This window comes from Protomyctophum parallelum (genome assembly GCF_964188405.1).
Source record: "Protomyctophum parallelum genome assembly, chromosome: 1".
Classification (NCBI taxonomy): domain Eukaryota; kingdom Metazoa; phylum Chordata; class Actinopteri; order Myctophiformes; family Myctophidae; genus Protomyctophum; species Protomyctophum parallelum.
In genome coordinates, this window is record NC_139697.1 from 82721607 (window position 1) to 82739106 (window position 17500).

At 44.6% G+C, this 17500-nt stretch overlaps 1 protein-coding gene across 1 annotated transcript in view; it reads left to right on the top strand.

Annotated features, from left to right (window-relative positions):
• Positions 1 to 17500, top strand: part of zbtb16a (zinc finger and BTB domain containing 16a) — a 149658-nt gene that overhangs the window by 39123 nt on the left and 93035 nt on the right. Inside the window, exon 3 of the mRNA XM_083765136.1 lies at positions 8825 to 8922. Within this exon, the coding sequence (XP_083621262.1) occupies positions 8825 to 8922 (98 nt within the window). The remainder of the gene's footprint in view (positions 1 to 8824; positions 8923 to 17500) is intronic.

A 17500-nucleotide genomic window follows, 5' to 3' on the forward strand; every position in this document is an offset into this window, starting at 1 on the left:
CTCCGGGAGGAATTGAGGGTGGTAATCTTGGTGGCATTATAAATAACGGACAGTAGGTCTCTCTCTCTCTCTCTCCCTCCCTCCATCCCTCTCCCCTTTGGGCTCATTCTCTCCATTCCTCTCCTCTCGCCCTCGCCCCCCTGACTACTCATCTATGCTCAGCACGAGCGGTGCGGCGTGCGCGAGTGTGGCTGGAATTTATATCAACGTCTCCCTCGCAGGGGGAGACGGGTGGGTGGTGGGGGGGGGGCCGGAGTCATTGATATGTGCGGGAGGACCTGGGATAAACAGCCCTACGCCAAGCGGCGTTACGCCGCCCCGCGCTTGATACATTTTGATTGAGCACAGACAGAGAGGAGAGGGAGGGGGGAGGAGATGGGGAAGCGGGCGGTGGGTGCAAATCAAATTGGGGAGGCTTAAAATGGGATGAAATGGGGAAGTGGGCGATAGGGAGGGGGGGGGTGATTCTTTTTTTTTTTCACCTGCCCATACCCCCAGCCTCACAAATTGAATACCCATGTAAAATGTTGGGCACCTTGCGTGCACAGCTGCCAGACCAGACATACAGTATACTGTAGATATAATCGTTTGTGTGTATCTTTGGGGTGTTACCCACCCCCCCTCCCCTTCTCGCTTCATAAACGATGTGTGTTTTTGTATTCTGGGTTCAGCTTTCTTTGTCTGTGTCCTGTTTTTTTATTTATTTTCTTCCTCTCCCCTCCCTCACCATCCCTTTGTTTTATAGATGCCCCCCCCCCCCCCCCTTCCCTTCCCTCTATGGTTGTCTGTGTGACTTGGTCGGCCCCTAATGGACTGGAAATTTCTGTGGAAAAAGACCCTCATCTCTCTCTCTCTCTCTCTCTCTCTCTATCCTGTCTGTCCGTGTCTCTCCCCCCTCTCTCTCCCCCTCTCCTCCTCTCTCTCTCTCTCTCTCTCTCTCTCTCTCTCTCTCTCTCTCTCCCCCCTCTCTCTCTCCCTCTCTCTCTCCCTCTCTCTCCACCCCCCCCCCCTCTCTCTCTCTCTCTCTCTCTCTCTCTCTCTCCTCCTCTCTCTCCCTGTGTTGCTTGGGAGCCGAGAGGAGAATACCAAAATGAGAGGTGGCGGCAGGCAGCACACTGCGCCACTTATGGGCTGCATTAGGATCAACCGCTGAAGTGTCAGTGAGTCGACTGGCACATCATTTTGGCTTTGTTCGCTATGACAGCAAGTGCATGTCTGCTGTAAGTGCCGAGGTGATCCCCGCTACCCGTTGCAGTCATCCTGAAACCTATCTGACTGGGATCTAACGTTCTGGGCTCTGAACCCCATTTTTTATCTTTCGAGTGCATCATCCGACATTCCATGGCCACCTTTTACCACTTTACTCAATCATCGTTTTTTTTTATTCACAGGTTAGTTCGGGTTCTTTCGTACACAGTTTAGCCTGATTTCACCTTTGTTTAATATTTCATTGGTTCTCAAACTTTTTTCATGTCAAGGACCACCACATTGTACTGTATTCGGCTGCAGGCGGACCCCCCACTTTTTTCAAGATTTAGTTTTTTTTGCAAAATGGCAGATCTACAAGCTCACACCGTTGTGCACTTGCAGATTTTCAAATAACTGATGTACAAAATAGGGTTTTTTGTGCGTCATTCACCAACTTTGCTTGGGATATATATCTAACTTTGCAGCATCTGCATTATTTATGCACTGAAAGTATTATTTTGTGATGGTTTTGCCATACGATGAGAGTGAATGGAAGCTTCCGCTTCCATGCTCTCGGGCGGCGCACAGAGGCAGCAGATAAAGATGATGGACAATATTTGGACTGGTGCCCAGTTACAAGTAGCTTTGTAACCCCGAGGTTCTACCAAAGTTCAACATCCTTTTACCTAACATCCTAGCCTCGGGACAGAATGTTTTCTTTTTTTTTTCAACCATTTTGTTTTTATGGCACGTTTAAATGTCAAGACAAGATTTCCAAGTTATTCAGTGATTCTGCGGACCCCTATGGCATGCTCTTGAAGCATTCATCAAGTCAGCAAGTCGACAGCAGTCTGGAGATAATATGACAAATGAGGTTTTCAGTTGGAACGTGTCAGCAGTGGTGGAAAAAGATACGTTTACTTAAGTAAACGTATCAATACTGCAATATGTTCTGTTACAAGTACAAGTCCGGAATTCAAGATGTACTTGAGTAAAAGTACAAACGTATTGGTATCAAGATATATTAAAGTACCAAAAGTCGAAAGTACTAATTATGCAGAATGTTCCATTTAAAGTTTTCAAATGTATAAAGATCTTATGAAAATAGCAGATCTACAATGTGACGCATTGTGAGCTTGTAGATCAGCTATTCACAAATGGACGAAATGTGTATAGAAGTATGAGTATGAAGTGGTTAATGTACGTTTTATTTTAATAATATTCAATCTACAATCTACAAGTAACTAAAGTTTTTAAAGAAATGTACAATATTTGGATCTGAGATGTATAGGAGTAAAAGTATTGGGAATACTCAAGTAAATTGCAAATGCCTCCAAATTGTACTTACGGTAAGCACAGTACTTAAGTAAATGTACTTTACACCACTGAGTATCAAAGAAAAAAAAGAAAAGAAACGGCTTACTTTGATTTAGGTGCCGCAGATAACGGTCTCTCACACTTTATAACATTATAGCACTTTATTTCTATTTACTCATTTTGAGCACTGCCAAGACCTCAGTGCCAGGCTTTTTTTTCTCATATTTACTTGCTTTTTAAGTAGTCACAGATTATTCATCTTCACTGCGATCGTATTTGTAAATTCGTCCATCGGTTCAGTAGTTGCAATGGTGTTCAGCGCTTCAGTGGAACGATACAGGAAGAGAGATGGACGTTCTAGAAATTTCTCTAACATGGACGTGTTTTGCGAGGAGAGTTTTAGCGATTTCCTTGTTCTTGGCTTCACTCGGACTCGGAACGGTGGATCAGAGGTTAGCTAAGATCGCCATCTAGTGGTAAAACTACAAACACAAAAACACGTGATTGGCAGTAAGGGCCTTTGTCTTGATCTGACACAAAACCTGTTTATTTAACGGCTGAACGGAGAAACTGTGGGATTCATACACACTTCTCTGTTAATTCCGAGGCCTGTGGCCCCACTCTGCCTACTTTTATTCCTCTTAACCCCAGCCTTCACTCCGTGCCCCATGCTTTATTTAAGAACATAATTTCAAGTCGTTTAAAGTCTCCTTTCACGAAAGCGTGGGGCATATGTAAAATAAAATAAAACGACAAAGATGAAAGGAGGGTTGAAGAAAGAGGACAGCGCTCAAGGCTGGATTTGAGAGGGAGAGCAAACGAGATGTGAAGTGAGGGATGTGGAGTGTCTGCAGTTTCTTTATATTTAGTCATTTTTGTTTGGACGTGGTGAATGTGAGATGTTGATCTCGAGGAGTGTTCCAGAGGCTGCTCTGGTGCGGAGGAGTCAACAACACCAGTCGTTTTGGGAATTCATAATGACTGTTTGGCACCGTCTCTGTCGAGTCCTTTTCAAAGGCGACTTCGAATAAAGTTGCGATGACTCAATGTGAAAAGTCCACTTGTGGTCCTTTTGGAACGTTTCGTTTTTTTGCTGTTGTTGTTGGTAGATTGGCAGCCAGTTTCTTGTGTAGCTTTCACCAAATATCTTGCTTCAGCTTTCTTATAGGTGCCACATTGTGAGTGAAGGGGCTTGAAGGATGGGTGGGTGGTTGCGGGGGGTGTGTGTGTGTGTGGGGGGGGGGGGGGGGGGGGTTGTCTTGCGATTAGAGGCTGTGTCTCGACAGCTGCTGTGCTAGCTATGATGTATGGCCGAGCAAGTCTACCGGCAAAAAAAGCAAGAAAAAAAAAGGAAAAGTTCAGAATTATATGAGGCAAGCTGTTACGGCTCAATAACACAGGCCTGTAATCTACTCTCGTTTCAAGCACACACACACACATGTACACGTGTACACACACACATGTACACACACACACACACACACACACACACACACACACACACACACACACACACACACACACGTGCGTGTGTGCACAGTCCTTGGTGGGGCTGCTTTACGAGGAAGCACACCACATGAGGTGTTCAGCATATGTTTTGTTGACATGAATTTTAAATTTATTGCCGTTGTCAAAAGTGACTGTTGGACAAAGTCGATTATTAACTGAGTAAATGGCCTGAGAGAGTTTTATGTGAACTTCCTTAATGGGTACACAGAAGGTCTGTTTGGAATGGAGTGTGTGTGTGTGTGCGTGTGCGTGCGTGTGTGTGTGTGTGTGTGTGCGCGGCAAATTTCTCGTAACCATGCACCTTATGTATATACTAAACTTTTACTAGTCTGCTCATATTGATATCCGACACATCTGACCTTGTCTTTTCCTCTTTCTTTAAAACTGCAAATGATAGTGATAGAGTATTACAGAATTTCTGCCATTTATCTTATTTTCCTTTCTTTTTTTTTATATCCGTAACGCATTTTACTAGCTTATCGTCACAATACTGACACTGAGCTATTTCCCTGATGAAAAGAGCCATACTATTCGAGTATCAGAAAAACTGCCGATACCGCCTTAAAGAAAATCGGTATTGGCGAGTATCGGATATCAATATGAGCAGACTAGTAAAAGTTTAGTATATACATAAGGTGCATGGCATTGGTTACGAGAAATTTGCCACACACACACACAGCCTGCACACATGTGTGATTTTTAAATTACACACTGTCTGGTATTGAATATTTATATCGATATCGACTGATACACAAGTTGTGTATCATGGGAATGGGTATTGGGGTGGAGGGAAATGGTATGGGTCCATCTGTAGTTAAAATAATGACCCTGTTCATAAAGTGCAAGTCCAGATGTAATAATAATAATGTATTGCATTTTTATAGCGCTTTCCTATGCACTATGCCTATTCAAAGCACTTTACAATGGTTCATTCATATATAGGGAGGTGAAGTGGCGAACAGTCAACGCCGGCGTCCTCACTTCCCACTTTCACAAGACAGCGCCAGCCGACTCATTGGAGTCGATGTAGAGTTCAGTGTCTTGCCAAAAGACACTTTGACATGTAGACAGGAGTAGCCGGGATTCGAACCGCCGACCCACGGATCATTGAATGACCTGCTCTACCTGCTGACTATGAGCCACAGCCCAGATGTTATCAGATAGGGTGATGTGAGACTAGATAGCATGGTAACAGTGCACTTCTGCTGGATACTAGTACTCTTTCCCCGATGCAAACGCAGTCTGTTAAATTAATAGTTCTGATTAACTCACACACACACGCACGCACGCACGCACGCACGCACGCACGCGCGCGCACGCACGCGCGCACACACAGCATTTATGGTAGAGATGCCTGACATGGGCCCCTCCCTCCGGCTCCTGTAATAAGTCCATCTATTCCTTATCAGTGCTCTGTCCGTCCAGGGGCCACAGTGCTCAGATTGAGGGCACACACACAAAAGCCCACCTGAAAGTAAGTGTGTGTGTGTGTGTGTGTGTGTGTGTCCTTTTAAAGTGTCCCCCCTTTCTGCCCTCAAGGCGTTTTACAGGGCTTAATTACTTACAGCTTGCCAAAGGGCTCTCTCATTCTGACTTCTAGTTTGTGGGTCTTTTCCACAAATCCTCCTCCTTGCTATGTCGGATGCCGCTAATCTTTTTCTTTTTTTTGCCTTTATTTTTCTTCATTCTGCCTCTTTCCTTTTGCTTGTTTGTTATTTTTCTTCATTCTGCCTCTTTCCTTTTGCTTGTTTGTTGTTGTTGTTTTTTCCTTCCATCTATCTTCGTCGTCCACTACTCTTAGTGTCTGGTCCACAAAGAGGTTTTCCGTCAATTAATCTTCATTCAAGTCACACACTACACTTCCTCACTTAATAACTCTAGCTGCCATTGTCATAAGACATGCTCTTCTCTCTCTCTCTCTGTCTCTCTGTCTCTCTGTGTCTCTCTCTCTCTCTCTCTCTCTCTCTCTCTCTCTCTCTCTCTCTCTCATCCTTGCCGCTGCTCCTTCACCCCCCCCCCCCACTCCTCTCGAAGGCACAAAAGAGAGCTGTAAATCAATTTGCATTCAACATCTGACATCAATCAGTCATGTTTTCGGAGCTTGGCACATCCTCCTTCTCTCTGCTTTCTTGTGAGACAACGTAAGATGGATGGCTGTCATCTCCCTGGAGTTGAAGCGGATCTCCTTATCAAGGGCATTGTTGGGCCTCCATGGATCCTTATTGTCTGAGTCTGGGCTACAATTAAACAGGGACTGTATGACGTTTGTTCCTGTTTGTCGCACCATCGCTTTGTCAGCCATTAGACCACATTCATGCGAATGTAGAAATGTACAATTATTATAATTTTACACAATGCTGCCCCCTTCTCCGCAGACACATTTTAACCCATTGAATAGATCCGAGGACGCTTCTGTGTCACCTTATAGGTTTTAACCACTTTAACCATTATTTTAAACTTTAGCTGTTGAAAAATAGCAGATCTACAAGCTTGAGTTTGTAGATCTGCTATTTTTGATAAACGCAAATCTTTGAATATATATTCTTTCACAGTGAATGTTTTGAACTCAAATATTTCCTTCTAGAAGACATTTAGAAGACGTTTGTAGAATCTGATCTCAGGTCTTATCACTTCTATTTCCAGGTTTACCATATGATATGATGTTCAGTGTTCGGTGTCAATATATACATATTATAATAATACATTGATTAACCTGATTAACTACTCACCGTAAGCCCTACTTTGCTTTGTCATAGAACTGTGTCGGACGATAATAGCTGATAGACAAGCTCACAACATGTCGCATCGATGGCATTTTGAGCTTGTAGATCTGCCATTGTTTTACTATGGAAATCGATAGTTTTTTGATTAAATCATTTGGTTTGATGAACTGTTGCGCTCCTATAGTTCTGATCAATGAAAACACTCACAATGGGTTCAATTTAGACACCCCAGGCCTCGGGGGGTGCACTGGGTATAGCGTCAGTGGTTTCTAATCAAAGGGTTCTTTGTTTGATTCCCAAGAGGGGGAACATACTTCTGGTTGCGTTTTTTGGTAATTAATTGTCGTCAAGGTTAGTACCGTTAAGTTTGGTCATGGTTTTGGTGTGTTTGGGGATGGACAGGGATGGCATTCACCATTCAGCCTGTGGGCCTGGGCCTGGGAAATTGCAGACACACGTTCACGAGTCTTTTTTTTTAATAACTTGAAGCTCCAAAGAGTGACATGTATGTTTGTATTTGTGCTGGGGTTGTGAGGGGGTAAAGAGAGAAAAAAGGGGGTTGAGAACGCTAACATATGTCCGTTTGTTTCTCTTGAGGCATGTGTTTGCAAGGAGGTGCAAACAATGAGGCAATGACGTCTCTGAGAACAATTACTCAATGCTTTAAGCATGCTAATAAAAGCTAATTTGGCTCCCCATTTGCCTAACGAATTGAAGGTGATGTTTTGGAGTCCTGTCCCCTCCCTCTACACTAGGTTTATCAGTCAACCAACAGATGAGTTTAACAGGGGTTGGTTGAGTGTTTCCTCAAGGACCCCCCCCCCCCCCCCCCCTCCACACACACACACACACACACACACACGCGCCCCACTCTCTGATACCCCAATCTACACTGTGAAATCCCCAGTGATTTTTGCTTTGGCAATGTAAACGTATGTTATCTCATAATATCGATAAAGATATTGAATTGAATTGAATTGAATTGATTTAACTCTGAGAGTGTACAAATGGAACCATGTGTACACTTGCAGTGTTACAATTTTGCAGTGTTACAGTCCATTTGGTTCCCAACTAATCAATACTTTAGGTAGGGGACACCCTGGGGGGGTCCCAGGATCCCACATTGAGAACCAGTGCGTTTTAATCATCCTATCCGACAAAACCCCTCTGTGCCCACTGCCTGTGTGGATGTCTATCAAAGCTGAAGTGGTGCGATAGACACCTTTTTGTGCAGTTACGTGTTCTGATGTCTCGTCTTCTTTCAGAGCCTGAGTATTTGAAGTTCTCAGGAGGCTTAAGGCACTATGCCGGGGTTGTTTGGCAATTCATGTCACCGTAATTGCTTTGGAGCACTTTTCAGATCTCTCCCAGGAATAATAGTCCACACTTCGGCCCGAGCCTTGGGGTCTTTGAGGATTTCCTAGCGGAGACAAAAGTTTTGTCTGTTGTTAGCTAGTTAGATACATGTACGCTTTGAGCCTTGTCCCGTGCCATCAAACACTGACCATCAACACATTGTTTATAAATGGGTCATAATGCTAAGCAGCCGTCTCTCATGTCAGTGCTTGGGTCAGGCCAGGGACACCCAGGGGGTCCTTGAGGGATTCCAGGGGGTTCGCAGGAGGCGCTGATATGCTCCTTCATTTTATCACCAAATATCATGCATTCATTCATTCAGCAGCAATGAGTAAATATATAGTATCAAATGTTGTATGTGGTCCTTCATACAAAGGGCGTTCACGGTAAAGTGTATATTATTAATGGGGGTGGGGGGGTCCTTGACATCCAAACTCTGCTACACTTATGCCATATCACAATAGTACAATATCCAAAATTACAGACAATATCCAGTCTAATATCATGATATGGATATAATATTGATACTAAGGATGTCCCGATCACGTTTGTTTTGCTCCCCATCCGTTTCCGACCAGTGAAAAAAGGTAGTCGACAGACTTTCTTCGCCATAGTTATTAGTCGATGAAATCAACACCGTGCTTCTCCCCAGGAGACATTCCTGCTGAAGCAAGGTCCCTGTAGAGACACTGACACTGAGGTGTGTTTGTTTTCTCTCTCTCCACCAACAGGAAGATGCACAGCGGAATGAAGACCTACGGCTGTGAGCTGTGTGGGAAGAGGTTCCTGGACAGTCTTCGTCTACGGATGCACTTGCTCTCTCACTCGGGTAAGAAACAAACAGATTTCTCATCTCATTTTTCCTTTCTTGTTTTTTTTTCTTACCGACCCATAAAACGGATAAAAAGGACTTGAAAGGGCCTGTTTTCCAGCCGTTGGTCTAACAGCAACTCTTGCACTTAATACTTTTATAGACGTGACTCAATAGGGACGCCCCGGGGTCTCGGTGAAGATGCTGAGAGCTTAGGAGCATCACACAACGCTTTTAAAATAACACTCAGCAGTGAGGCTAGCAGTGTGGGCAGACAGTTGAGGGATCATGACACAGACTTGGATCCACAACTGTTTGCTACATTCATATGGAAGCATCTCCTAGTGCGCTCCACAAACAAAAAGCAGTTTTTGTCCTTTTTAACTATGTGAACCCTAGCGTCCCTATTCTGGCCATGTCATAATAGGCCAACATTTGGCTAGAACTGGCCAACGTTTGTGGTGTAAAACTGAGGATCTATAAGCTCACAAGTGAGCTGTAGATCGGTTATTTCCAGGAGATATTTGTGTAGATCGGTTATTTCCAGCAAATATATTTGGTGTAGAAGGAAATTAGGAAGAGGACCAAGCATGGATCCCTGGGGGACCCTACACTACTCAACTTGAGTATATATAGAGGTGTTTAAGTGGTCAAACCTGGTGAAACGTCAGTGGGAGTCTATGCAAGATGGCAGCCTAGCATCGGTGTGCATTATGTCCTGCAGCCTGGCTGAGTGGCTCTGTCTGCGACATTGGCAGTCTGAGAGCCGTGTAATTCAACACACAGACTGTATTGATCGACCCGGCCTGACACTCTCGCTCCTGGCGGTTGCCCCCCCCCCCCCTCCCTCCCTCCACCATCATCACCACCGCAAGCCCCCCCTCCACCCCCCGCATGCTATGGGGTCTACTTAGCACAGTCCTGGTTTTATGGGCCGGCCTTTCTTTTATAGGCAACAGGAGCTTCTCGCTCCCAAGGCCGTAAGTGCAGAGGGTTTATGGAAGCTCTGTAAAAGACATAGGACTGCTGGGGTCCCTCTGAGGGGACCTACCACCCACCCCCCGCCCTCCTCCCCATGCACGCCCACGCCACCACCAACCAACGCTATCCACACACCCGCCGCCATGTCCCAGTGACCGGCACACTGTCCCGCTCCCGTCAGCCATACCAGCGTGAACAAAAGGGGGACCAGTTCGTCTCCGCGGGGAGGTTGCCGCTCCCGTCATTGTATACACAGCCGCCGTCTCGCTTGTTTGTTGTTTCCGTCGCGACATGGCAGGAGCGTCGGCGTCAACAAATCGCCCTCCCGCCCCCTCTCCTCCCTCGCCCCCCTCCTTCCCCCGCCCGCCTCATGCTCGAGAAACCCCGCCGAACGGTTAATTGCGCGCTTCATTTGTCCGTTCATAATCCGGGGCGAAACTTTAAAAAAAGAAATAACAAAAAAAAAAACATGACTGAGATGGATGGTGACGCTCTTCGCTGTGCAAGCGGCAAACCGGAGATGAATGACAAACTCACACTGTGCCAGTGAATTGGCTCCGCACACAAGCACAGCGTGTCGAGGAAAAAAAAACTTCTTCAATGGAATATTTTGTTTAAAATAACTCTTCCTCCTACCCCGCCCCTCCTCTTTCACCCAAATCCCTCACGCAAAAAGTACTGTATGCACACACCCCTCCAGTAGTCTCTGAAAGGCACACACGAGCTTCCTCCCCCGTCACATTCATAACAGGAGTATTGGACAAGCTGTGACATTTATGTATGTGATGGGTGTTATAAAGACATGGTGGGGTCAGACTAGCCCAGCCAGTTGTCCCCGCTCACAGCCATAATCATAGACTCTATAAGGCCGTGTTTCAGAGGCGCTGTTGTGTTTTCTGTTGAGGCACGCTGTGTGCAAAGGCAGGCCAGTGCCCGCTGCGGTGGCAAGGCTGAGCAAGTAAACAACACCGCTCTTACGGGCAGGAGTTATGACACAACGGGAGAGGTTTTTTTGGGTGGGGGGGGTCAGTCAAGGCAATGCTGGCTGTAGATAATCGTTGCCGGTTATGGAAAGAAACTTCAGAAATAGCTTTTTTTAGGAGAGAGGGGATGGAGAGATTATCCTCAAACTGTAATGCTCCAATTTCTGACATTAATCCAAATTGCCCGGCCTAGGTTTTCAGGTTCAGATGTATGTGGTCTTGGGATATTGCCGTGATAACGATTCAATCGTATCTTATCCATAAATGGGTCGTTATGTGAATAACATATAACTGAGATGAACACATCAAGTATAAACACACGTGTAAAAGGAGGAAGAATAATGAAAAGTTGAATGAAATGTTTTCTCTCACAAGAGAGAGTTGATCTTAATGCGGGGCAATCAATGAACCTTGGTTTGCTGTGAGAACAACTAGCTAAATAAAGCACTCTGAGTGTACCGTGTATGTATGCATGCCAAGCGAGATCCCCTTGCTGTGATTATTTAACAAATAATCCCTGATGATAACACTCATGTCAACAGTACTGCACTGCACAAAACAATTATATGCTTTAACTGTCTATCAAAGGGAAATAAACATGCAACAATTAAAGCACTGTGATCTTCGCAGTGCAGTGTTTATTCGTGCTGCACGATTCGTGATCAAATGTGAATCTCGATTTTCCACCACAAGATTTGAGATCACGATTCTCATTTTTTTCCCATGAAAATATTGTCTTTGGTCTGTAATTGCTGAACATTACTACATTCAAAATGTGGCACCTAGAGCCAACTACTGTGGCTTTAAACAGACAACATCAAAGTGCTCGACTTAAACGTCTCTCAAAGTATCTTCCCATTGCAGTCAGAACTGCAGCATCACTCCCAATCTTCCGCCGTAGCCTGAAAACCCACCTTTTCAGACTCCATCATGGCCCTTAGCACTTACCCTAAACCCTTAGATAGCATTTCTGTTGGATTATATAGCATTTGATACAGACTTATAGCATGTTATGTAGACAGCACTGTAATTGTATTGTATGTAGTCATAGCACGCCATAGTACACATATATAGCATAGTAGTAAAGATGTATAGTTTATATGTATAGTGTATGTATAGTTTCACTATATAAATATTCCACTGTTACTTTCTTAGCTTACGCATGTTTCATGATAAATGCTTTTTATGTGATGTATTCCCATGCTTTGTTCTTGCTTAAATGTAAGTCGCTCTGGATTAAGAGCGTCTGCTAAATGCCTAAATTGTAAATTGTAAATTGTAAATTGTATCTCTTGTAGCAAAAACATAAAGGTAACTAAAATGAATTGGACAGCCAAATAGCGCTGCACGATTCTTGCTCAAATTCAGAAATCAGATTGCATAGGTGTCTGAATCTAGATCTGGCTCTTTCTTTGAGAATGTGCAGCACTAGTGTTTATGATATTTTGTTTGTTATAGCTATATCTGCTTTTTTATTCACTGCAAAAAAGGGGCCAGAATTCCAGACAGGCGGACAGATACTTTGGACGGAAATTTGTATACAAATAATCCAGGAAACATCTGTTCTCGTCACTTATGATTGCACATCACCTTGCAGCTGTACTGTCCCTCTGTCGCCGGCAGCAGCAACAGTTCTCAAAGTGGGACCCTCAGGGTTCCTTGAGGAATTTCCAAATCGACTCTTAACACTAATTATGCTAATAGTATGGAATTATGCTAGTGGAATCAAAACCACGGGATGCCTTGGATGTGTATAGGCGTCTTTAGGTCCTTTTTATTGATATCAAACTCACTTCCTTGTTTACAGGCCGACAAAGGTTGTTCATAAATCTACGGCTCTCCCCATGGTTTTGATCAACGCCGATGTTCTGTGGTCATTTCTGACCTAAGCAAGCACCTCGTTTGGAATAATAACGCTTCTAGAGACACATAAGACGAGGTAGCGTGAGGTACTAAGGGCCTCCCGGTTTTATGAGGTAATGGAAGTCGGGGCCTTTCAGAGTAAAATCTGCCTCATCTGCGTGGCACTCCAGCGCCTTTATTATGAACCAAATTGACCCTTAACGGGTCCATTTGGTTCCATTTGTACAACCTCGGAGTCACAGACCTGTTAACGGGGTCCATTTGGTTCCATTTGCACACCCTCTGAATTATAGGGGTCCTTGCTATTAAAATGTTTGAGAAACCACTGGTCTGGAGAACGGATCACTGAGAATATGTAAACATAGAGAATGTGTGGCTAAATTAAATTCATTAATAATGAACCCCAGAGTCCCTACTTGTGGTTGAAAGTTGTATGGAAAAAAATCGATCTACAAGCTCACAACGTGTCAGATATTTGATGTTGAGGAGGGGCAAGTACAGAGCCCTGGGGGACTCTCCCGTCGAGGAAGTTTATAGTGGTTAAGTACAGCTGCATACTTTAGTTTACAGTATGTTATTAACAGTCATTTGGGATAATTCCTCTCATGTTTCAATAGCTACGGCTCCAATATGTGTCTCTGTCATTTTAAAAGTGTCCGTTTCCTTTTTCTTTATTAAACCCTGAATGAAAATTTGTTCATGTCCAATAATAACAAAAATGTTATTAAGAACATTGCTCAATTAAAAAAAGGAACACGGGCATTTTTAAGGGCAAAGGAAAAAGGAGCACACTCCCCCCCCCCCCCCCCCCCCCCCCCCCCCCCTTCTGTGACATGGCTTTCTTCAGATTTCTTTAGCTCACCCTGATGAACCCCTGGTTGTGACAAGCCAAACACGTTGGTGTTCATGATTAATTGTTGAGCTCGCCGTGTGTGTGTGTGTGTGTGTGTGTGTGTGTGTGTGTGTGTGTGTGTGTGTGTGTGTGTGTGTGTGTGTGTGTGTGACAGTGTGTAAGACAGCATGGCATGTATCAGGAAGAAGTATCCCGTCAGGCAATTTATAAACGTGCACTTTAGCAATTGTAAATGTCAAGGAGTTGTTGCGTAGACATTTTCTTATTGGTATTGCGCTCCAGTGGGATATTTCAGCCATGTTTCTAAGTACCTGTCTGCCCATCTGCAGGCTCACCTCACTTAACTGACGCAAGTTTGCTGAGAGCCCCTTAATACAACAAAATGGAATCAATTTCACGTTTTCTTCCTGTAGTTAACCACTTATAGTTCACCGGCGTCCTGCATGGCTCTATAATAGGCCATTCCTTTTCCCCCTGTACACAGTGTAAAATCTGCATTACTTAATTTACAAGATGTCTACACAAAATTATAGAATGTGGAGGAATTGTACCACATCAATCGTATTCGAAGTCAAAATATTCTAAGTCTTGGGTCTGAGATGCTAAATCTCATCAAATGGTGGTCCGTGGCTCAAATTCTGAATAAATTCTGAACCTTGAATGATGAGGGTTGAAAACCACTGCTCTGGGAAGAAGCACAAACTCTCCTCATCCGATGCGATTGCGTGGAAGATGTGGCCAATATATTTTTAGCAACTGTGGCAACAAGTGCACAAACTTTTTCTTCTTCTCCTCAATGCGGAGCAGCCTTGACGCACACAGCCTGTGCTCGCATCAGAGTTGACTCACAGGGACTTTGGTCTGGCGTTTAAAAGGCAGACGAGCTCTTCAGTCGAGCAACAGCGACAGGCTGTCCTTTTATTTTTTTCTCCCCCACACCCTTTTAAACCTTTTTTTCTTCCTCCCTCCATGCACCATGTGTGACAATGTGTGCCTTGATATTCACTTATTTATTCTCTTTATTTTTTTCATCACACCCCGGTCTCTCTAACGGCAACCTCACCTACCCCTGAATCCCCCCAACCCCCCCCCCCAATACGCCCACACGCAGCACGCTCATATAACCTCATCACTGCCACCTCTTCACCTATAGAGCTTACCAAAAGACAAAATAGTCGGGAGGCGGTGCATGCGAGCCGGCTGGCAGGGAGTGTTCGGGCGAGAGAGAGAGAGAGAGAGAGAGAGAGAGAGAGAGAGAGAGAGAGAGGGACGGTGCAACGACGGGTTGAGCGGCGCGCAGCCCTTTTTGGTATGCGCGGCGTGCCGTGGATGTGTACCACTCCAGACGCGGCTCCCCCCCCCCCCCTCCCCTCCCCTCGCCGCCCCTCCCCTCTCTTCCTGGGCTTACAGAGCGTGCCGTCTCTCCCCGTGTCTGTCTCTCTCTCCTCTCTCCCGCCCCTCCCTCTCTGTGTGCTTGTTTTATCGAGGACTTGGCGGCTCGCCAGTCTGGGCTGCTTGCCACCGCTGAGGGTACAGTATGTACAGTCTATCTTGTGCCAGCTTTTTTCCCCCTCGCTCTCTCTCTCTCTCTCTCTCTCTCTCTCTTACCACATTGTTGTTTGTTATGAGTGGTATGTGTGGTGTGTGCGACTGTGTGTGCGCACGCGCGTGAGTGTGTGTGTTTATGATTGCCTGAAATGTGGTGTGTGTGTGTGTGTGTGTGTGTGTGTGTGTGTGTGTGTGTGTGTGTGTGTGTGTGTGTGTGTGTGTGTGTGTGTGTGTGTGTGTGTGTGTGTGTGTGTGTGTGTGTGTGTGTGTGTGTGTGTGTGTGTGTGTGTGTGTGTGTGTGTGTGTGTGTGTGTGTGTGTGTGTGTGTGTGTGTGTGTTTATGATTGCCTGACATGCAGTGTTGCTCGGGGATGGCGGCTGGGCTGAAAGGGAAAGCACATTGTGGCGTGGAGGGCTTTAGAGGCGGGGCGGCGGTGCAGACAGTGGTGCGAGTATGTGGGGGGGGGGTTTGGGGGGCTCGTGTCGTGACTCAGCCCCTAGCTATCGGGGAAAGTATAGATAGCCCCCTTGGCTCTCTGGAGATATAGGGTTGGGATCCGGTACCACCGGTTGAGGATCCGGGGGTGATCTGTTCGTCCATCACATTTTGGAACGTTTTTTTAACCACATTGTCAGAGCAGCTGTGTGGACTTCACGTCTCGTCTGCTATGCAATTACAATACCGGTGGTTCTCAAACTTTAAATTTCAAGGACCATCACCATAACTCTTCAGAGTGTACAAAATGCAACCCAAATGGACCCTTCTTGTGGGTCCAATTTGGTTCCATGTGGAATGCAATGACCCCAAAAGCCCTTATCACCAAAAACCTGATTTGATCCAGAACAAACCCATGAATGTTTTCCATCAAGATTTCATCTCGGCGCCTTTTATACAGTAGCTTAAGAGCGCTAATCCTCTGTTTACACTACATACATGGTAAAGAATCAAAAGCTTAACCACATAATTGTGTATGCGTGTGTGCGTGTGCGTGCGTGGGTGTGAATGCGTGTGTGTGTGTGTGTGTGTGTGTGTGTGTGTGTGTGTGTTTGTAGCTGTTTGTTTATGCATTCGAGACTCATGCAATGGAAAACAAAGGTTTTACTCTTTTTATTTTTTTAAAGTTGCCAAAGAATGGCAGCTAGTACAAGGTCCAGAGGTCAGAATGCATACTTTACACACACATTAAATATAGTATTTTAAGAGCAATAAGGTACTGAATTTAAGCAGTTGCAGAGCTTTTGCTGTACCAGACAAGGTTGTGTTTTTCTGTTCCTGTACATAGTAAAGTGTTCATTAACGCCATCCCTGCTAAGGGCGACTTTGGACAAGAAAAATATGCTCGTAGATCACCTAGACAACATCGGACGAGATAAGGGTTTATAATAATAAATAATGATTGTTAGGCTTCGCTTCCGTGTTGGCAACGTCGTTGATGTTCATTGTAAAAATACACAATTAAATTGTTAATCGCTATTATTTGTGTGACAATTAATCATCAACTTCAATTTGTAATGGTGACAGCCTACTTGTTCTTTATTTGTAATGGTGACAGCCTACCTGTTCTTTATTTGTAATCGTGACAGCCATACCTGTTCTTTATTTGTAATGGTGACATCCATACCTGTTCTTTTAGAAAAATGTACCTCCCAATGCCAGAAACCAAAGAAATGTACCTCCCAATGCCAGAAACCAAAGAAATGTACCACCAGAAACCAAAGAAGAGTTGCAACTCTAGTATGATGCCAATGCACTTCCTTTCCAAGAGTGACTCCTGAGTAGTATAATCGATTGAACTGATAAACTATAGATTTTGTTCAAATAAATTATCACGTATAGCAAGGCGTTGATATACTCATATAGCCTACTGTATGTCGTCTGTCTGTCTGAAACAGTTTTTTTTTTTTTTTTCAGGATTCAAATTAAAAAATAAGGTAGCAAATCGACCAGCTCAAAAAGTTTGCAGATCTGCTACTTTTATGTGATGCTGTAATTCTACAGCATCAAGTATGGCGTTAATTTACTACAAAACATGCTTCTTAATAATTCAATGAATCGGACAAAGTGTTCAATAGGATAAAATTGGAAATACTCCAGTAAAGTAAAAGTACCTCAAAATTGCCTACCACCAACAGTAGCTGTAATCTACTATTGCCTTTATCAGCCCACACACACATGCACGCGCGCACGCACGTGCATGCACAGTGCTGCTATATGTACTGTACTGTACTGTACTGTACCCTGACATTAACCCACCCTGTGTACACACCCAGCAGCACTTATCCCAGCCTCGAGTCAGAACTCTATAAACCCTAACTCTTATCAAAATATGACCCCGCTGACACATCAGTCACGCATTCTAACATGCAA